Source organism: Lagopus muta, chromosome 2 (genome assembly GCF_023343835.1).
Source record: "Lagopus muta isolate bLagMut1 chromosome 2, bLagMut1 primary, whole genome shotgun sequence".
NCBI lineage: Eukaryota > Metazoa > Chordata > Aves > Galliformes > Phasianidae > Lagopus > Lagopus muta.
Window position 1 is genome coordinate 66,365,092 of NC_064434.1, and position 20,906 is coordinate 66,385,997.

The following is a 20,906-nucleotide window of genomic DNA, read 5'->3' on the forward strand; positions in this document are numbered from 1 at the left end:
GAAAAGTTTAAAAGTATTGTATTCCTAAGTATGCACTATGCATATGAGAGTCTGAGGGATTTAAGTGCCTGGAATACAACGATTTCAGAAATATTAGTTAATCAAAAGAATTTCTCCAAGGATCTCAAGATATCTGAGGCTCAGCAGGGTTGAAGTAAAGCTCGTACACTGAAAATGCAATGAAAAACATGAGGAGGTAGTAGATTGCTCTATCTGAACTCCCTGGTTCGTGACATAAAACAAGCTCACACTAATAGTTGTTACATAATGATGCTCCAGTTTTCTCTTAAACAACTAGCGTTACCCAGTATAGGAGATGGAATTATGGTTTTAGGTGGGCATCAATATGGTGAGCCTTGTGTATCCTGTGTTCTTCACTGGGTGGGCCTCGGGCCAGTGTCAAATGCAACGATGGCCTCCGTCTTCCTCCTCAGTGAGGTGATACTCCCATTTTGCATTCCCAGAAAGGAGCTCAGTCAAGATAGCTTTTGATGTTACATTGGTGTATCTTCCTAGGAACTGTTAAAATCCAAACAGTAATTTTAACTAACAACAACAACAAAAATAATAGTTCTCCATCGGTTTTAGGTGAGCATTACAGATACAGCAGCACTGACAGACTTGGTGCAGGTGACACTAGGAACTGTTAGCACTGTTTTAAACCTTGTGACCACCAGTCCTCCTCTGATAAGGATTAGAAAACCAATTGACTGTGGTCTCCTTCAGATCTTTTTACTGCTAGCACCAGTAGAGCTGAGCTGCTATGAGGAGGGCAGCAACCACACACCCTTGTCTGCATATAGTTGGCTTTGTCAGGATTTATTGCATCTCCCCAGTATTTGTATTCAGTGAGCAGCTGCGAGTGCTTAGATTTAAAGAATTAGGTTTCAAGATACCATTTAAGATTTTTTTTTTCGTAATCTGCATGTTATATTGCACAGGAGAAATACAAGGAAGCACTGAAGATTTAAGAAGATGAGAGGTTTGAGTCAATCACTTGAGCTTCAACTTAGTAATGCAAATCTGGCTTTAAGTGACCTTATTGATGTTTGCTCAAAGTAGCTTCCTCTTGGTACAAATGACTGAGCTTTGTTGTAGCTATTGTACAGGAAACGTACTGTCCCTTTAGAGATTGCCTTTGTATCCCCGATGCAACCTCTCTTTGCTTTAACAGAGAGTGCCTGCAGAAATGCCTGCAGCTAGGATAGATTGCTTCGGTGTGCCTCATTTGATCATCTGTCAGCAACGAAGAGAGGATAGGTCAGAGAAAAACACGGGGCCTGTTTCTCTTTCCCGCCTCTTGGAAATGGGAGCTTTTGACTGTTGGTGAATTTTGTCACATAGAGATCTTTAAACCAGAGACTGAAGGGCATGAAAGGGTCCTGCCCACTTTTGTGGCTAGTACCTGGAAGGGAGACGGCAGGCGGCTGCTACAAGCTAGGGTGCAAGGGGCTGCAGCCCTGGCAGGGCAGGAGCGCACCCCGTCCTGAGACGACGGCTTTGTGTAATGCACAGCGCCACCTTCTGGGCGCCTGGCGCGATGCCCTCCCGTATTGGAGTAGGGGAAGGGATGGTTTGTTTTCCTTGTTGTTTTTTTTTTTTTATTTATTCTTTGCCGAATAGGCGAAACAAAATTCCTAAAGCTAAAAAGGCCTGTTAATATCTGCCAGTGCAAGTCCTCATCTTCTACCTGTGAGGTATCACTGATACCATCCTTAAAAAATGTTTTAAGTTTTGCTTGGGAGCCTGTTTAAAGAATATAAGTTTTACCAGCTGCTGAGTGGTACTCCAGAGAATTAAATCTGCAGAATAAAAATGAAGGTCTCAGTCTGTTTTGTATGCTAAAGACTGCTCTTAGTTTTGTAAACGTACTTTGTAATCCAAGTAACTGCTACATCTTTTCTCATAGAAAGCATAGTGACCTATAGGAATATTGAAGATTCAAAGTAAATGGATCACTTTGTCTGGGTTTTATTGCTTTTAAGTTGCTATAACTCCTTCTTTTGAGGTTCTCAGAAGGAAAAAAAAATGTTTTATGTCTTCAAGTTTTTGTCCTATAAATAGCTACATTTGGAAAACGTTCACCATGGTCTAAAATCCAGGATAATAGAGTTACTAAAATTATCCTATCAAATGAAATGAAAGATTCAGCATTTACTGAGACTCATTAATAGTGTCAGATCAATCACCTGAACTCTTATTTGGAGGAAGTATGCAATTTTACATACATAGCAGTATGGGAGATACAGCTGACACTGAGAGGGCTTTTCTGGTTACTTGCATTCAGTTAATAAACCCAAGCGAAAAAAGCAACCAAACAAACAAACAATAGCAAAGAATAATCATTAAGGGTGGAGGAGAAAAGGGGAATTAATATGTTAAAAATCACAATTGCTAAAATAAATTTGAAGAATGAAGCTGTATCCAGAATAACCAGAATTAATAGATTCAGTCTTTGGGTAGAACAATAGATTTGGAATTGTTTTTATTGCATGACAGTTGACTACATAGTATAGATAATTTACCAGCAGTGATGCAATGGAGTAAGAATATCTTTAAAAATAAATTTAAAACAGAAATTCTTTACATGTCAATTGTAAGTCTGTTCTGAGGATTTCACATTAAGCATACTATAATCAGTGCATTTTGTATTCCAGAGAGTCTGATTCTAATGACTGTGTAATCTGAGGTTTCTGGTTAGCACAGTGCTTAACTGTACAATTAATTTGTAGTTAAAATGCTAATTGAATGTGTGTTTACTTTTTCAATATAAGCATTAGTTCAGTCTGTCATACGGTATTTAATATATGAATACAATAATGTCTAACTCTTCCATTATATTCTGCGTGTATAGCAACAACATAAATTGTTAATGTGTTTAATCTTTGTGTTCAGGTAAATCCTCAGTATTACAGTTGGGACTTCAGTTTTTGACATCCAAAAGTGATTTAGTCTTGACTCATCTACTGTGTTGATTTTAAGTTGTTGATCTGAGAAAAAAATAAATAAAAATAAAAATCAGATGTTACTTCCACTGGGGGCAGGGGATCCTTGAACAGCACTCACACAAAGTAGTTTATTTTGTTCAATACATTTTTTTTGCCCCCTTGTAATTTAATAAGCTACTTCTCCATGTTTGGGAAGTTAAGTATGCATAACAATTTTTTATTTTAAATTTGTCTGAATTTTTTTTTCCATATACTTTGGGTCCACTGAACATGGATATTCTTTCAACTCCTAACTGGTATGAGATATTTCAGTGCTACGGTTTTATAGTGGAGTTATTTAGTAGTATAGTTTTTAGATTATTGGTGGTGATTGCTGTTCTTTGTGGCTTTTAATTCTGCTTTCCATAATCATCTGTGCTCTTCAAAGGCCTAATTAAAACCACCTGTTGGAGTTGTAGTTTAAGACAGGCGAACAACTGGCTCTGGAATCTGACCGTCTTTCAAAGTAGGTAGCGCAGTATCCAGGCTGGCGTTACCTTTGAAAATCAATGCAGGGGACATGTAAGCTGCCCCTTTTTCCCCTCTGAGTGAGACTTTCAGAAGTGGTAGAGAATATGAGAAGCAAGGTGGTATCTCAGCATTAAAGTAGATACTGATGACCATCTCATGGATTTCGTATGCCATTATCTTGTTTTCTGGTTGATAGAATGTAGTCTAAACAAATGGTAGCATTTCAGGAAAAACAAATCTGAAAATGTCTAGTCTTCAAATAGTAAATGGTACTAATTATAGCTTTTTTTGTTGTTGTTGTTAGTATCTTTTTAGATACTTTTTTAGATACTCACTTTTTTAAGTGAGTGGTTTTTCTGAAGGGTTGGTAGGGTTTTTTTTTGTGGTGGTGGTGTTTTTTTTGTTTTTTGTTTTTTTTTTTTTTTTACTAAATACTACATAATATTTATGGAAATTGCAGGATACCATAGAAAGTAAATAACTTGAGATATATTGAAACCAAACTTAGGAATAATGTATACTGTGTAGATGATAGATATATCCTCATCAGAGAATGTCTATATTTCAAAATTCTGAGTTCCTTTTTACAGCAGTTGTTGATGTTTGGAAAGTTCTCAATTTTTTTTTTTTTTTTTTTTTTTTTTTTTACTGAAGCAGTCAGTCAGTATTGCTTATGTAGGTACATATTAAAATAAAGTTGCAAAAAAAGATTGTGGTGTCTATTCTTCTTTATCTGCTAATAGGACTTTTTGAAGGTACTTCAGGAGTATATGAACTGTCATAATAAAACTTCAGAAAAAAATGAATTTAACTTTAGTTTTTATAATTTTGGCACGAGTCTTTTGCAAAACTCTCTAAGATACATATCAGTATTAGTTAATGTAGACAATAGGCAATTTGGACTTAATTTCAATGAGAAGTTATAAAAACTTACTGTTTTTTAGATGAATGGGTAAGCAGATGTTTTCCTTGGTTAAAACTTGAAGGTGTTTTATTCTAGCTCTCTTAGATCTTATGCACTAGTGAATTAATAACCTAAACTTTCTTCCTATCTTTTCATATGCAGGCAGAAGGAGAAGACAGCCTTAAAAAGATGCAGCTGATGGAGCTTGCAATTCTGAATGGCACCTACAGAGATGCCAACATCAAATCACGTAAGCATGTTATAATCTTGAGGGTCAATGCAACACTAGTGTTTTCATAGGGTTTGATTCCTAAGCCTGCTTTCTGGAAAATGGACTCACTGAGTTGGAGAATGGAAAGCACTGTTAAATAAATAAATAAACCAGAGCAGTAGGTGGCCATTGCAGGGGGTCTCTTGGAGATAAGTTTCGCCAGGTTTTGGGTGTTTTTTGTTGTTGCTGTTTGCTTTGTATTTGTTTGATTTTTGTTTTCTCTTTGTCATTAAAAAAAAAAAAAAAAAAGTTTGAGTTGAAATATTTACAGATATATAATTCAAACAAAACGCAACCCTTAAGCCAGATTTTTCAATTTTACAGTCTTTTTTTTTTCCTTAATATGTATTGACACCTTTTCAGTTTTATTATCGAATAATCAGTTTGAAAATATTACACGTGTTCAGGATACTGTGAATACATTTATCTGTATTATATTCCTTCCTTTCATCTTGCTTGCATGTATCCCCCCAACGTTACATTTTTTCCAGCAATTCAACTGATTTCACTCCTGAGTTCACAGGGATCAGTGATGTAATGAGCCATTTTTACAATTTCTTCCATTAGATTTGCGTGAGAATGCTTTTGTAAACACATGTATGTGCACGTTTACACTTAAAAATTAATTATATACACCAACTAATGACAGCATATGTATGTATATTATGTGTGACACAAACTATTTTCTCTAGTTTAAAATCTAATTTCTACTTCTGAAAACATAATTTCTGATGCTCTTCCAAAGTAAACTTTTTCTGTAGCTATGATATTGATATCAAATGTAGGGACAGTGAAGTCAGCTTTTTCACTATGGGCCTACTGATATTTGCAAATTTGTTTCTCCACATAAACTCCATTTCAATGTTGAATATGCTTAAAGGTTGGAATGCAGTTAGGTCAATTTGAGAGCATTTATACCAGTGTAATTATTCTGATTGGAAAGGGTACATAAGCAAAGGGCTTTCAACACCACGGTGATGGTGATGAGTCTTCACCTCCTAATTAATACCATAATATCTAAAGCTAGCTCCGTTTTAAACCTATTAGAGTCTTCAATTTATTGCAAATTTATGAGTAAAATAACTTTTAGTTTATATTGGTGCAAGTTGTTTCAGATGAAAAAAGGAATTGAAAATGTTCAAAGTTTTTTTTTTTTTAATTTTTGCATTGAGCATTTTTGTTTAAAAGAAAACAGAAAAAAATCTACAAACTCCACCCTCTCATCTGAAAATCTTTCCACACGTTTCTCATTTCTCTTTTCAGACCACCTGTAAGTTAATTACATTAATGTAGATCAGCATTAGTGCACAGACACTTTTTACAACGAATACTTGAGTTTGACTGTTACCAGCTGATCTGTATTAGTGATTAAGAAGTTGTTTGTATTGTATGCCAGCAGACTTCAAATAACAATTGAATATGGAAAAGGAAAAAAAAAAAAAGAAAAAAAGAAAGAAAGAAAACATTTTATCTTGGAGAATTTGTCATGAAAATAATTTTGGAGTATTTTGTTCATGGTATGGTAGGAGAGGAGATTGTGTTTTGTTTCTGGATCCTCTTTAATTTCACTGATGCTGGAAACTGGAACTGTGTATATGTTTAAATACAGCATAAGAGATCCAGAACCTTAGAACTCTCCTATGGTAGCTCTGCATAACTGAGTATCTGTGGACTCTGTAGTTGCACTACGTTTTGTACTCTGTATTTGATTATGAAAGTATTTTCCTTGTATCTCCTGCATGCATCTCAGTCTCATGCAGTCTTTATAGCATAAATGAAGAAATGTGGTCTAAATGGAGCTTTTGTGCTGTGTAACCTGTTTGAGAAATCTACCTCACTGTTTTACAATGGCTTTTTTATTTTGCATGTTCATACTTAATCACACTGGAAAATGGAAAGCTGTTTGCATTTGAATGGTGTGCTTTGGCACTGTGTGATCAGCGCATGTACTAATGATTTCCTTTTATTTTTCTTCTTTCCTACTTTTCCCCTTTTTTCCCATTCTTTCCACGTTTTGTACTGCTATCTCCATACTTTCCTCTGAATTTCTTTGCTTACTGTAGCAGCCCTTGCCTTTTCTCTTGCAGCAACAGCCCAGGCTCCAAGGATCATTACTGGGCCTGCGCCTGTTCTCCCACCAGCTGCCCTGCGTACTCCTACGCCAGCTGGCCCTACCATAATGCCTTTGATCAGACAAATACAAACCGCTGTCATGCCAAACGGAACTCCTCATCCCACCGCTGCAATAGTGCCACCAGGACCCGAAGCTGGTTTAATTTACACCCCGTACGAGTACCCCTACACGCTGGCACCAGCTACATCAATCCTTGAGTATCCCATTGAACCTAGTGGTGTATTAGGTAAGACTCTTATCCATGCATGACTGCAGAATGCATTGTATGCTTTCATGGTATTTGCATCTAGAAGTCATGGGGCTTAAAGAGAAAAAAAAACAACAGAGTGCACACACACACTATTGCCTCAAAGATATCACAGTTGCCAAGGAAGACTGATGGTGGACATTTTAATATGTTTTGCATTGTTAAATGTATGTGTTTAGCATATTAGTAAGATTTTTGAAAACAAAATCTTAATGTTTATGTGTCATGAGATAGTAGGTACAAGGCAAGAAAAAAACAAATATACGTTCATGTCTATTGTATGTAATTTGTTCTCCCACCAATACTGGATTTCTTTGTGGCAACTTCAGCGTAAGTTTCCAGCAAGCATTGGAAAAATGAACTTTTGATTTTGTAGTATCTTTTTAGTAGCTAAACTGGAGAAAATTGAAATATGTTTTTTTCAGTTTGTTTGGGTTTTATTCTTTATTTAGAACACATTTGATCCATCTCTCCTCAGCTGTAAATCATTTTGTAAGCAGAAAATATTTTCTGTGAATAAATATAAAGGAAACAAAAGTTCTGAGCAATGGATGATACAGTTAGCAACTTTGATTGCTTTTATTTAGATACATTGTGTTGAAATGTCCATCATTTCTAATATTTCAGAACATTGACTTGCTGTTCAAAGGCGAAAATGATAAAGCAGCCTTGACAATTCAGTTAACCAGTCAATGTGGAACAAGCAGTTCCTATAGTGACTTCGTTCCTTCTGTCTGCAGAATATAAATAATCTTTTCTTGTTAGTTTGTTCTGAATTGCATATGACCTTGGCACTGCATAATGTTGATTTTATAGAACTTTGATCTTAGCTTGTTCAGTGGCAGTTATTGATTTACACAGATTCTAAACATCTCTAATGAACACTGGACAATAAGGTTCAAAGTCAATATTTTGTTGAAAGTATTGCAAAAAATCAGTGTTTCACTTAAATGATGAAGAGTTGTGTTATCTGTCTGTGTGCATTTCCCCGTTACGCAGTAAAAAACAAAATGTATTTAAGACTTTTCCCTTTCAGGATTAGTGAGGCACTAGTAGAAGTTTTAATAGGGCAGAATTATTCGTTAGGTCTGTCTTTGGGCATCTTGTTTTGCACCATCTCATAGCCAACATGCAATGACTATATGATAACGTCATTATTTATTTATATCCTATAAACAAGTGCATGCTTTTCCCAGCTCCGCCACCCTGATTTGTTAGTCCTTACTGTGGCACTTGCAATGTCTCCGGGGGTGGAGTTGCAGTTACAGGCAATCTCCCCTTCTGAGTTTAGTTAATGCCAAGTAGAGAAACAGTAATAAGTTAATACTATGCAGGGAACTTCCACTGATTTCTCACAAAATTTTGCATACTTTTATACTATCACTCCCAAAAGGCAGCTGATGCCATTGCACTCTTCTAGGCACAACTGGGAGTGAAGTGTGTAGCCTAAAATGGTTCTCTCTAAATAGTCTGATTTAAAAAAGGAAAAAGGAGAGAAAAAAAAATCACCACACCCCTGTTTGCGTAGCATGGAATCAGTGAGTATATGAAATCTGCTCTATTATCTGAGCATTCGCATTGATTTAAATTAATTAATTGTTTTTTTGGTTGAATTTTACTTCATAGTATACTCATGAACATACTCATGAGAATATTATCAAGTAAAATAGTAATATAATATTCTTCATAATATGTTCATGAATAATGTTATATATTTTGTCCATTTTCTACTGCGCCTTTAAGGTACCTTCAAACAATTCCGTTAAAAATAACAGGAATGCATCCCTTTGAGTATTTTCAGGGATATTGGTGTTGGAATCAAATTTTAGTTGGTGACTAACTTTGAATTCCCTTCCTTTTATCTTTAGGTATGGCTTTCCCAACGAAAGGCTAAGAATTCAAGAACGGTCTTAACTGATCCTTCATCAGATCTGAATTTTAACAAATGCTTAGTTTCAGCAGCCTTGAGAAAAGCTTGGCCTAGCAGTCAGTGACTTACTTGCACTTTTTTGCACATAGATTTAAAATAAAATAGTGCTATTAATTTGGATTAGCCCCTATTATTACAGAGTAGCTGTAATTTATGAGTGTATAGTAGTATACTGACTGCTAAGTGTTCTATATAGTGTTTGCTTTACTAATCACCTAATTCATTGCAGTTCATACTTATTGACTTAAAGTATAAAATCACAATCTGTAGGCTTGAAGAATTGCTTTAAAACTTCTTTTTTGTGGTAGAACTGGAAATGATCTTAAAGTTAGCAAATAATTGTCAGTATTAAAAGATGGCATTATTTAAAATAGTCCTGCTGCAAGAAAGGCACTTCAGTGAATATGTGACTAGTAAAGCTTAAATGTGCTTGGGTCTAATAGATTTCATGAAATACTGTAATTTTGGGATTGTAAATGAATGGATTAAACAGGTTAAGGCCAGGATGTTTAAAATAAATGCAATATTAATCTGCACAGATAAACTTCTTATGGTTAAAATTTGAAACTACTGTGCCTTAACTTGTTGCTTTTCTTAAAATGAACTTTTGTAGTTAATGATCATTTAAATCCATTTTGATAAACCTGCTGTTAATGTTTTCTTTGAATGTTTTCTAACTTTGTCTTGATAATTGCAATTTAACTAGGTGCGGTGGCTACTAAAGTTCGAAGGCACGATATGCGTGTCCATCCTTACCAAAGGATTGTGACCGCAGACCGAGGTTAGTTTAGTTCTGGAGTTCTTGTTTGTAAGAAGTGCTTTGAGTGTACATGAGATTTGCAACACCACAGCTGGTTAACCAAAAACCATACTTTGTCCCATTCATAACTTTTTTCACAAAAATGTGAATATTTAATATTTTAGAGCTTAGGGAATATTTGTGGTTATAAAAAAATGTTTTGAAAACCTGCCTTTCCCGGCTCAATTAAATATATACACTTTGTTGTATATTTAATATAAAAGCTATAACATATTTCCTATTTTAAAACTATTTAAAGATCCATCTGCATCAGGAAACCCTATGAGTTAAGTGCTGCAGTGATTAATTTGTGTTCCCTCCTCTCCCTCCAATGTGTTCTTTTAAGTGGTGTGGAAATATCAGATTGGTGTTGCAAAATAAAATGAATGGATGGTTGCTTAATGAGGAAGAAGTAAAGGAATAAATGCCTCCTGTCTGTGTCTGGAGAAATTTGAAGATTTAGATTCCTTTTTTTCCAATAAACTTTTGAGCCACTGTACTGTATATTTTGAGGAGGATGCATGTTCTCAGATACCTAACTGAATTCAGAAACATAAGGGCTGTGAAGAAAACACTTCAAAAGTTGTTTGAGTTTGAATTAATAAGGATGAGGGAAGGGAAGGTGTTTTGGTTTTCTGCCAAACTCTGTTTCCTGGTTTTTACCTCTTGCTGCTAAAATGCGTAACCTGAAGGAGAGGCAACTTTTGAAGTCCTGTTGGTGAGATGACATCCAATATTTGGGCATCTCTCTTATAACTCTTGACTGGAAAGTAAATCTTCATTTTTCTCCCATTCCTCAAACGTGATGCCTTTGGACCCCTGAATGAAGTATTTAAGCTTATTGAGAAAACCAATATTTTCGGTTTATTGACATTGGCTAATAAACAGTGTAGGCTGAGCACAGGAACTCCCGAATTCTTATCCTGTCCCTGCTGCTGACTCAGTGTGGATTTCGGCAAGTCATTTAATCCCTCTGTGAATGTTTTCCCATCTGTAAAATAAGGATAATAATACTTCCCTACCTCACAGGGGTGTTGTGGGGGTTCCTGTTTGTACAGGGCTTTGAGGACACAAAGCTTTATGTGCCAAGTATTATTATTCTGCTCTCATCAAAATCAGTGCTGTGCAGGCTTATATGATGGTGAAAAACTCAGAAGCCAAATTCCGGTGACAGATCTGACATCCCCTAATGCTGACTATACTTTATTTCTCGCAATCTCCTATAAATTTACTACAAGAAACAATACAGATTTCAGTCAATACATTAAAAAATGGCCCTCCTGGATACTTGCTGTGTTTATGTAACACTTTTACCTTTCATATGGAAAGAACATACGCTTTACAAAGATGTAACAAGACACTACGTAGGTTTTTCAGAAGGTTTCTTCTTATTTCTTGAAAGCTCTTCAATGGGCAACAAGGCATAGTCAGAATATCTGGTCATAGCAAATGTTGACAAAGAGAAAAAGAGATTATAACCTATATTCTGTCAAGTGTGATATATGTTAGGATTTGGTTATCTTTAAAAGTTTAACCTGATGTTACAAAGATCGGTTTTTGCTTAAGATCATTTTGATCTGCAATGATAGCTTCAGGGCTACCCAAAAACTACTTGTTTAGATGGATATTTACCTGAGACAACTAGTAAACACAATGTTAAAGTACAGAGTGGGAGAAGCATTCCAATTTTTTGTTTGCTTTCATCATGGTAGCATTTAGTCAACATATATTTTAAATACTTGTTGAAGGGCCTAGGTGTTTTGTCTGGGGTTGCCACTTACAAGTCACTGAAAAAAAGTTACTGGTTTTGTTTTACCTTCTTTTAAAGTATAGCCACTTTCTGATAATACAGTGTTCTTCTCTAACCATATTTGAAGCCAATTGTATTATAAATAAATAAATTCAGGTGGCTTAGCTCCTATGAAATAAGTCATGTATACCTCTGTCTCCATTGAAAACCATGCTGATATTTCAGGTAAACTTTTAGTCTCGTCTAAGCAATACCGATGTTGTCTTAAGAATGTTACATAAAATTAACTTTACAACTTTATTTCATTTTATTCAGAATCCGAAATCCTAGATTATCCCTGACAGTTTTAACAGTTTTGCAAAAGGCTTTGAAAAGCATTGTTCGGGAATGAGGCAGACTCTTGAATGTGTTAAAATTATGTTGTAGAGTTAAAATAGTAAATATTTATCATATTCATCTCTTGAGTTGTTCAATCACGGATAACACTTCTATAGCTATAGCCATGAAAAACAATGTCAGCAAACCGAAATATATATTTTTTTCAATACAGAAATGTGTTTTACGTAGTTAAAGGTTGCTAAAACTATATTTGCATTCACTGGGTCTAAAGTTTTTTCTGTTGTTGTTTTTTTTTTTGTTTGTTTGTTTGTTTAATTCTAAATCGATTTTCAGATGACTTGGTAGTACTACTGCATTCACTTTTTAAGTAGGTTTTTACTCTTTGCATAGGTTTTTTTAGAGATAAGCACTGCATTTAAAGCAAGAATCCCGGAATGTGTAAATGTTTTACTCTTTACAACTAAGCATTTAGAATTGGTGAAGGGTTGAAAAATATAGCTCATTTTAACTAAGAATAAAACCCCAATTTATAAATAATACAAAATTGAATTTGATGCATATAACAGAGAGACTGACTGATTTAATTGTAATAAACTGTAAATGGTGTTGCACAGTTGACAAACCTGTGTGTACTGTAGAAGGCCAGAGACTTGGCAGAGGATGTATCACAGGTGTACTGGTATTTTTAAAAGGTAGCTTGCTTTGGTTATAGACTCCACAAGAAATAATAATGCTCAGAATATTCTTGAATGTTATATCCAAACCAACTGTCACATAATTTATATATAAATTTTAATACCATTTAATCAAAATTGTAATCAGTATCAAAATGCTTTAAGAGTCTGTGTCTCTAGTATACCTGTAAAGTGGTGAGATTGTGCCACATAAATATTTATTTTTATTTTTGCTTATTTTTGAAACAGCCGTTTTAATTTAAACAAATCCCAGTTAGCAGGATTCTGAAAAAAATCAGGGAGCATGTGGTCTCATTTATGTTACAGTAGTCATTTTTTTCTTAGTGTTTATGAACTGTATCCTAAATGATAGGCCATTTTTGTTATGTGAAGGTAAATCAACCCATGAGAAGATTGCTAAATCAATGCTATCTGTGAATATTACACCTACTGGACTTCATTTTATTGAAATGGCACAAATCTGACTTTGCACTGAATACCTTTCTCACTTTCATCTCCTCTGCCTTAGTCAAAATGGCAACAGTACAAAACTTTATCAACCTCAGAATTTATTAGCTATGATTAAGCTGTTGAATGAGTCTTAAAAAATAAAAAATAAAAAAAAAATCATACTACTGTTAAGTGGACCAAGTTTGGTGAAGGAGAGCGTGAGAGAATGATTAAAGAAGGAACAGCTCAAGAACATTGGGAATGATAACTTTCCACTTGAGAATTTTTTTATGTTTTACTGTAATTTGTTTGTGTTTTTGGGTTGGTTTTTTTTTTGTTGTTGTTGTTTTGTTTTTTCTTTTTTCTTTCTTTTTTTTTTTTTTTTTGCAAAAGAAAATAGTATTTACAGGTGGCTTCTTTTAAAATATAAAAATATAAAGCAGGAATGTATATGAAATGTCAGATTTTATTGTATTTGCAGAGTATTAGCTTTGAAAATGAATAAAGAGAGCTGTTTGTAGTTTTAAAATGCCTTATTAGTATCAATTAGATATTTTCTCTATTTTTTGATGTACTTAGAGCTTTTTAAGTATAGAATTTAAAATGGCAGGACTTTTACAGTGTTTACATGCAAGTGCATTTTATAAGTGTCCTATATGTGTAAAATAGTATTTGGAACGGGAAGATGCTGGCTAAAGTAGCAGCCTGAGCGTTTTCCTGGTTCCCATGATGATGCCTACGTTGCTAGACTACAGTTTAGTACTGCTTTGTATCATGAGGCCAAGAAATTCCATGTTGTTTGTAAATAGAATAAATGAAAGGCAATAAAAAATTTATTGAACAAAAAAACATTGTTTGGCCCCTAGTTTGTTGAACCAAATTGTTTCTGTAAGTTCAGAATTCCTCAGATCCATTTCTTTTAACAACCAGTTATTAATAATCACATCCATCATTAATAGTTGCTTAATGCTTGCACCTGGGGAGGTACTAATGCTTAATAGCAGTCAGATACTGATGCCGTGCACTGACTGTTGTTTCCAAATTCTTCCAACTGAGTTCCAAAACTGTTCATTGTTTTTGTTTTCCAATTTCCTTCATCGACTGCTACTAACCATTAGTCGTTAGTTGTATTTTTATCTCTATTTCTCCTGTTAACCGGTTTTGTGGGAGCGGGCTTCTCCTTCCCGTGTCCAAATCATGATGGAGGGCTGTCATGATTTTATTGCATTCCGTAGATGGTGTCGATCAGTATGTCAGAATTAAACATGCTTGTTTTTTATTAGTTGTGATTAGTTTTCATGTTGTCATTAAGCCGTCACTAGCTGGAACTAATCTCTTCTCTATCTTTTCTTTCTTTTTTTTGTTTTTTTTTGTTTTGTTTTTTTGTTTTGTTTTTTTTTTTGTTTTTTTTTTGTTTTTTTTTTTTTTGTTCCTAACCACCCAGCCGCCACCGGCAACTAACCTATGACCTTCTGACCTCTGAACTCTTCACCCAATGATGACCTGACCATGCCTGCCTGCTGATCAGTTAACTGGTAATCGCCTTTGCTTGCCTGTCTTCAGTGCAGCGAGCTGGGGCACTTGTCCGTTCGTCTTACCATCTAACAAAACAGACAAAGAAATTGTTGTCCTCCAACTCCGCTTTTTTGTGTTCTCCTGTCTGGGTGAAAGTGGTTCTAGAACCTGCACTGAATAGTAGTAAAGCAATAAGGTCCAATTCATCCCTCCGCACTGATCATCCTCTAGCGTCCCGCCCCAAGCGAACGGTAAGGAGGCCTCGCACAAGATGGAGACAGATGTCCCTTAACTACCGATGACAGAGGCAGTTACTGTGAGAGACTTCTAGGAATATTTTTCTTCTCAAAAAAGAAGTCAAAGCTCTCTCTGAATGTACTGTGTGATGATGCATCATGCATGAACCTTTGGTCAGGGATGTCATTGGTGAAGGGATTCCAAAAAGTATTCAAAATTTGACATGCTGTTTAGTCACTACCAGTGCCCTCAAAGGGCGGAAGTTGCAGCCTTTTTTCTATTGCCTGCCAAATTGGATGTTTTAAAAAAATAAAAAAATAAAAAGAGTGCCATGAAAAACAGTGAATTTTCAGAACTACATCAATGCCGTGAACAAAACAGCAACACTATGAAAGCTAAATCTGAGTTTAAATTATTTTAACCATATTTTAATCTCCTCGGAAGATTACATGAGAACAAGGTACATGCATTATGTGTCACATTACTGGGCAAACTGTTCAAATATTTTTTTTTAAACCTCCCTGTATAGAAAAAAATTCATTAAGGATGTAAAAGCCATGCTTGCCTATTTGCTGTATACATGTAACGAAATTGTAGATAAAGTGTAGTGCATTGAAACAAAATGAACAAAAAAGTAGATACTTTTACTATACAAGGGTGCTGGTGCAGAAAAAAAAATATATTTTTGGAAATGTAGCATTTTATACTTTCAAGTGTTATAAAAAAAAAAGAAAAAAAGAACAAAGAAACCCTTTATTTCATTAAATGATTTTTTCTGGTGGTTGTCAAGAAACAAAAGACCAAAAGAGCCTTTTAGTCTTTCTTTTTTATTTTTTAAGTATTGGAATAAGTCTAAAGAAAAGGAAGTGCCTTATTTTCTTCATGGTCATTTAGTCAAATGTCTTGTATAATCATCTTCTCCCTCAGACAAGTTACTGCATGCCACTCAGTCGCCCAGTATGTGAAAAGAAGCTGTGAGGAAAGACAAATGATGAGTTGACCATATTAATTACCTGATTTTTGCCATATTAGTGTGACGTGACTTTGCCATAACCACATTAGGAAAAACATTTGGTAAGTTTTTGTCAAATCAGCCCATAGTTACTTCCACAACTCTGCTTTACGAATCAGAGCTAATACACTACTTGTGCAACGTAAACCAAAGGTTCTGTGATACAGACTGTCTTATTCTAAATTAGGCTATTAGCTGAGAAACGTTGGTAGAGCTGGAAGAATTTCTTTTTTGTTCAGGGATGGAGACAAGTTTTCTTGACTTTGGTTGGAATAAATATGCATCAGACATAGTAGACTTCAGAGTCATCCAGAAAACTGGTGTTCTGTGGATAATGAAAGTGCTTAGCTAGTCCTCAGTTAAGGTCTGAGCATGTCCCCCATTTTTGTGAGCAGTTTCTGCAGTGTCAAGCAGTAAGCAAGTAATTTATTTTTCAGCTCTCCTTTGATTAATGTTACATTTGCCTACTGGCTTTCTTTCGCAAGATAAGCAGGAGGGGGACATCAGTTAGCTGTTTGAAGCCCAGCTATGCTGTATTTTTAACCCTTACTTTCACGTGAGATTGATATAGCTGGGCAATCACAGGAGTTGAAGCTGTTGAACGCACAGTATTTGAATCTAAAAACATTAAGTATCACTTTGTGTGGAGCTCAGTACTAAGCTTGGCAAATATCAGGTGATAACTTTACTCCCCTTCTTGTCAACTTACTCTCCTCCTGCAGATCTTCACAGCTTCCAAACGAAAGTTCAATAGTAAGCTAAGAGGGCTTACATTTTAAGCACCTGCATGGTGACCTCATCTAACATCTTGTCTCACCTGGAAATAATTATCAGTTTATTTACTATGCAATAGACATTCATCCTTTTGTATTCAGCTAGCTTTTTGTTTATTGTACCACCGGCTTTGTCTTCCTGTTACACATACATTGTTGAATTTTACTTACAGTATATACTGTGCCATTTTGATTCTTTTTTTTTGGTTGGTTGGTTGAATAAACTTGCGACACTCAAACATTTGAAGAGAGATTTGCTGAAACAATACCAGTATTTGATCCAGTTTCATCTCAACTATGATAAAACCTGGACATTTTAGATGTTTATCAAAGGTCTTTTATTGGGAGGGAGGGGAAGTATGTGAAACAGATGTGTGACATGTGAAAGTAATGTTTGCTCTGAACAAATTTTCTGAAAACTTAGTTGACAAAATTTTGGATCAACTTAGGAAAAAAAAAAAGCATGACTTTTGAAATCTCTGAATGCCTTGGTTCTCAGTATTATCATTCTTTAATGACTTTTTCTTTATTAAAATAAGTAGTTTTAAGACTTCTTTCTGACAGTATTATGTAATTTTTTTTTAGAGTGGGTAGATGGGAGTGTCGCTTGTATGTAACCGTACAGATGACATGTATTTGTCTGTTCTTTATTATCTTAGTAGTTTCATGCTATGTATGTACCATAACCAACCTATTGCCTATGAGAAACATGTAAGATAATGTATTTACAGCCATTGTTACAAGTTTATAATGTATTTTTCTATCTTGTTTTATATGTATGTTATATAACATTCAAAAAGAATTTTTTTCCTGATTGAGAAAAAAAGGATACAAAATGCAAAACCCACAATTTTGATAACAGAGAAATTGCCAATTGTTTTGCAGTACTTTATTATATTGGGAGTGTTGTCTTTCTTGGGCTTTTAGTTAGCTACTGGATGAATACATTAGACATATTTGGGTTTTAGTTGGGTTTTTACATAGCTTGCATTTTAATTCTTTGGTTCTTTGCTGTTTCTATTAACCCATAGCATTATTTTAATAAATGTTATAATACCAACCTACTAACTCTGGACTATGTCTGTTTATTAACCATTACATGTTTAATTAAAGTAAACGAATAAAGACGGAAGAATGTAAAGTCTTGAGTTACTGGACTAACCCTGAAGAACGTGACCACAGATAACACAACGTGACTTGTTTTTATGTTGTTTGTCGGCTGACATTCTGCACACTACTATTAAGTTGGCTTTGGTCGTTCTGGCCTTTTACCTTGGGGAATAGGTGCCAGTAGATAAGGGAACAAAGTAGCTTTTTTTTTTTTTTTTTTTTTTTTTTTTGAGGCATTCTTCTTGTAGTCTTGCCACTTGCCTTTCAGCATCTGCATTACTAATTCCACACTTTCTTTTTCTTTCTCTAAAATAATTACTGTCGGCTCACAGCAAAAGAGCAAAGATGCCAGTGTATTGGTAAATCATGATGGTGTACAGAAACCAGTTTGATTCTTTGTTGAACCATTCAGAGGTTGCAGTTAATCTTGTTGCAATTGGTGATTTGATGGCTTGGGCACCTGTTGCATCATGGTACATTTCCAAGCACAAAATACATCTAGATGTGATTAGCAGTACGTTGAAATACAAAATCTTCTTTTATTCCCTTGCCAAAAGTGCCTTATTTTCTTCATGCCGTGCTATTTTCATGTAATATTTTGTACTTCTGCTATAGTCTATCAGTATTACATAGCTCAGGGGAGTACAATTTCTGTAAGCCAAAGGTCAGAACGGATCATTTCCTAATGACTGTAGAAAGTATAAAAACACACCTTTCACTAAATTTCCAAGCAACAGCCATTTCAAATTCCATGTCTGCCTTTATGTAATCTTTATCCCTGCGGATGACTGTAGCAACATGAATGCAGGGAATCGAAACGGGGAAAACACTGTTTTGATTGTACCTCTATGCAGATGATTTTTATGGAAACGTTTCTCTTGCCGCTTCTGTTGTCTGAGGCTCCTTTCCACAGCATGGGTAGTTTTGCAATCTTAAGGGGAACAGTCATTACAGCTAATGTCAAAGGAGACTGTTGATGTAGATCACTCTTCAGATATCAACAGCCTTGGTGAAAAACCCCATTTATTTTTGTGTCTATAGTAAAAATTCAGATAAGGAGATTTTTCAACATTTATGGTGTTTCAAACTAAGCATTTCAAAGTCCACGTGATATAAAATCTTAAGAAGTTCTTCCAGTATTGATAATAATTGAAATTGTATGCATCTTTATTTTATGGAAGAAAAATAAGTGAGCCACGATGAAGATGTTTGTTTTATGAGAATGTGTAGCTTTTCGTTTGTTCTACAGAAACTCATAGGTACAGTTAGATTTCTATCAGTATATTTAGAATAGTTTCACTTGTACAGAAATTTGAACAGATCACAAACATGCTGCTATCCTAAAAGTCAGTCACAGGCAGATGATGAAACAACAAAAAAGGGCATTTTCAACAGATAACATTAGGAAACTTTGATTAAGTGATGGCACGAGTGTCATTTCAGAGTCACTAATTTATATCCTTTGAACGTTTCATCAGAGGCGCATATTTAAATTCAGTGAAGCATTCTCCAGTGTAAGTGAAACTATTCAGATAGGATAAATGATGTTATGTATTGAAAAATAGTTCTATTCCTAAAACTACTACTTTTTCTTCAATGTTTCTAATGCTTTCTATTTTTCATTAGATGTGAACTACTGTCATACTTGGTCCACAGTGCATTTTCATCTCATTCTTTAAAGTCCTGAGAATTGCCCTAAATTCTGAAGTATTTTAAAGCAGAAAGAGAGCAAAATAATGGAAGCCCTTAAAATCCAAATTTTATAATAATTGCTTTTGACCATCAAATGGATTTCTCAGTTTACATTAAATGCCTGCCTGAACATTTATTTTATACTTTGCTTATTGAAAAGAAACAGGCTATTTTTAGAACTGTATTTGTGGGAGGATGCCTTCAGTATTTCAGCATCACTGAAGCTGGATTGTTCGTTATTTTCTTCCATGGTTAAATTCTCTTTACATTTGAAAGATCTTACATTCAAGTCATGTATAGAGTTGCTGGTCTGTCCAGTAACATGGATTAATTTTAGGAGAAACTTTTTTTTTTTTTTTCTTGTAAATAGCTCAGAATATAAGCAAAAACACCACAATGCCTTTTAAAATATAACCTGAGCAGTGCTATTGATTTCTTAAGTGAAATGTTGTGCCAAATTATAACAAATTTTATTTCTCTGATAGTTTTTTTCTGTTAGCAATTTAGGAAATACTTTATAGAGTCTTCAGGGATGTCTTTCAGATATTTTTAATGAAATATGCTGACGATAGTGATATTTATTTGAACAGACCTCTAAAAAGTATGTAAAAGCATAATGGTTTATTTCTAGATGGACTCTTTGAGGGGGACCACTAAAAAGTTTTCTGACCTGAAAATGCAGGGAAGCATTGAAGTGTTTTGCTGTCCATTAAGAGATCATTTTAACTTGGGAGAAGCATGCTTACGAATAATTTAAGTTTCATATACTCATATTTGGGTAATTGTAGCAGCCACTGTAACTAGCACATTGTACAGAATGAAATCTGAATAACACATTCCTGTGGTGAAAGTTCATAATTGTTATTGGAACTTGTCTTGTTTTGAATATATTTGATACATTTTCCTAAAACACTATTAATGAAATACCATTCAAATAACACAAGCAGTAACATTAACACATGGTAATCAATGTTGAATCAAACTGGTTAACAAAAGTACAGTGCTCTTCCTTCTATGTGCCTGCGCACTAATTGCAGGTGGTTTGGTTCTGCATAGGAGTGGGTGGGAGGCACAGCAGGCGGTGACTTGCAGTGCTGATTCCTCGCAGCTGGGATGTCCATCTGACGACTGACTAACGGGGAGGAACCTGACTCCCGAGGCAGAGATTAGCTGAGATGTGAATCTCATTGGAAGAATTAATTTTAAAAAGTATACATACATACATATATGCTTCTACTTGTATTATGGCAATTTGTGTGAAACATTTAAAGTTTTGTTTGTGCAAAATAATGTATTTGGGGGAGGGTGGGAGGGGACATGGACATTGCCAAAACACATGTAAATAAAACACCAATTATGACTGTACATTATGTGCAATAAAATAACTGGAAAAAGTGCATGTACTTTATCCTCGAAAGCAAATTGACAGCTCTCAAAGCTGTAGCTATAATTTTATTTTCTGAAAAAGTTAAATTTTATTCTGTATCTAAACAGCAGAATAAAGAATGTACATTTTTCACACTTCAATTTTCATTAATGCTTTTAGCACCGTTACGAAAGTTGTCACATGCTGAAGAGACTTAAATTTTCATTAAATTTTCCAGGATAACC

The 20,906-nt window shown here is 34.8% G+C and overlaps 1 protein-coding gene across 5 annotated transcripts in view; it reads left to right on the forward strand.

Moving 5' to 3' along the window:
• Positions 1-19,777, forward strand: part of QKI (QKI, KH domain containing RNA binding) — a 139,520-nt gene extending 119,743 nt beyond the window's left edge. The window contains exons 5-8 of one of the 5 annotated variants that reach the window (XR_007375452.1): positions 4,525-4,612; positions 6,697-6,993; positions 8,883-9,725; positions 14,401-19,777. Coding sequence is in view for 4 of the 5 variants with exons in the window: in XM_048937656.1 (XP_048793613.1) it covers positions 4,525-4,612; positions 6,697-6,993; positions 9,651-9,725; positions 14,401-14,417 (477 nt within the window). In the remaining variant the exon portion in view is untranslated. Of the gene's footprint in view, positions 1-4,524; positions 4,613-6,696; positions 6,994-8,882; positions 13,343-14,400 lie in introns of those variants that run through there. The other 4 variants (XM_048937656.1, XM_048937654.1, XM_048937657.1 and 1 more) reach the window with 4 other exon arrangements.
• The last annotated feature ends 1,129 nt before the right edge of the window (positions 19,778-20,906 follow it).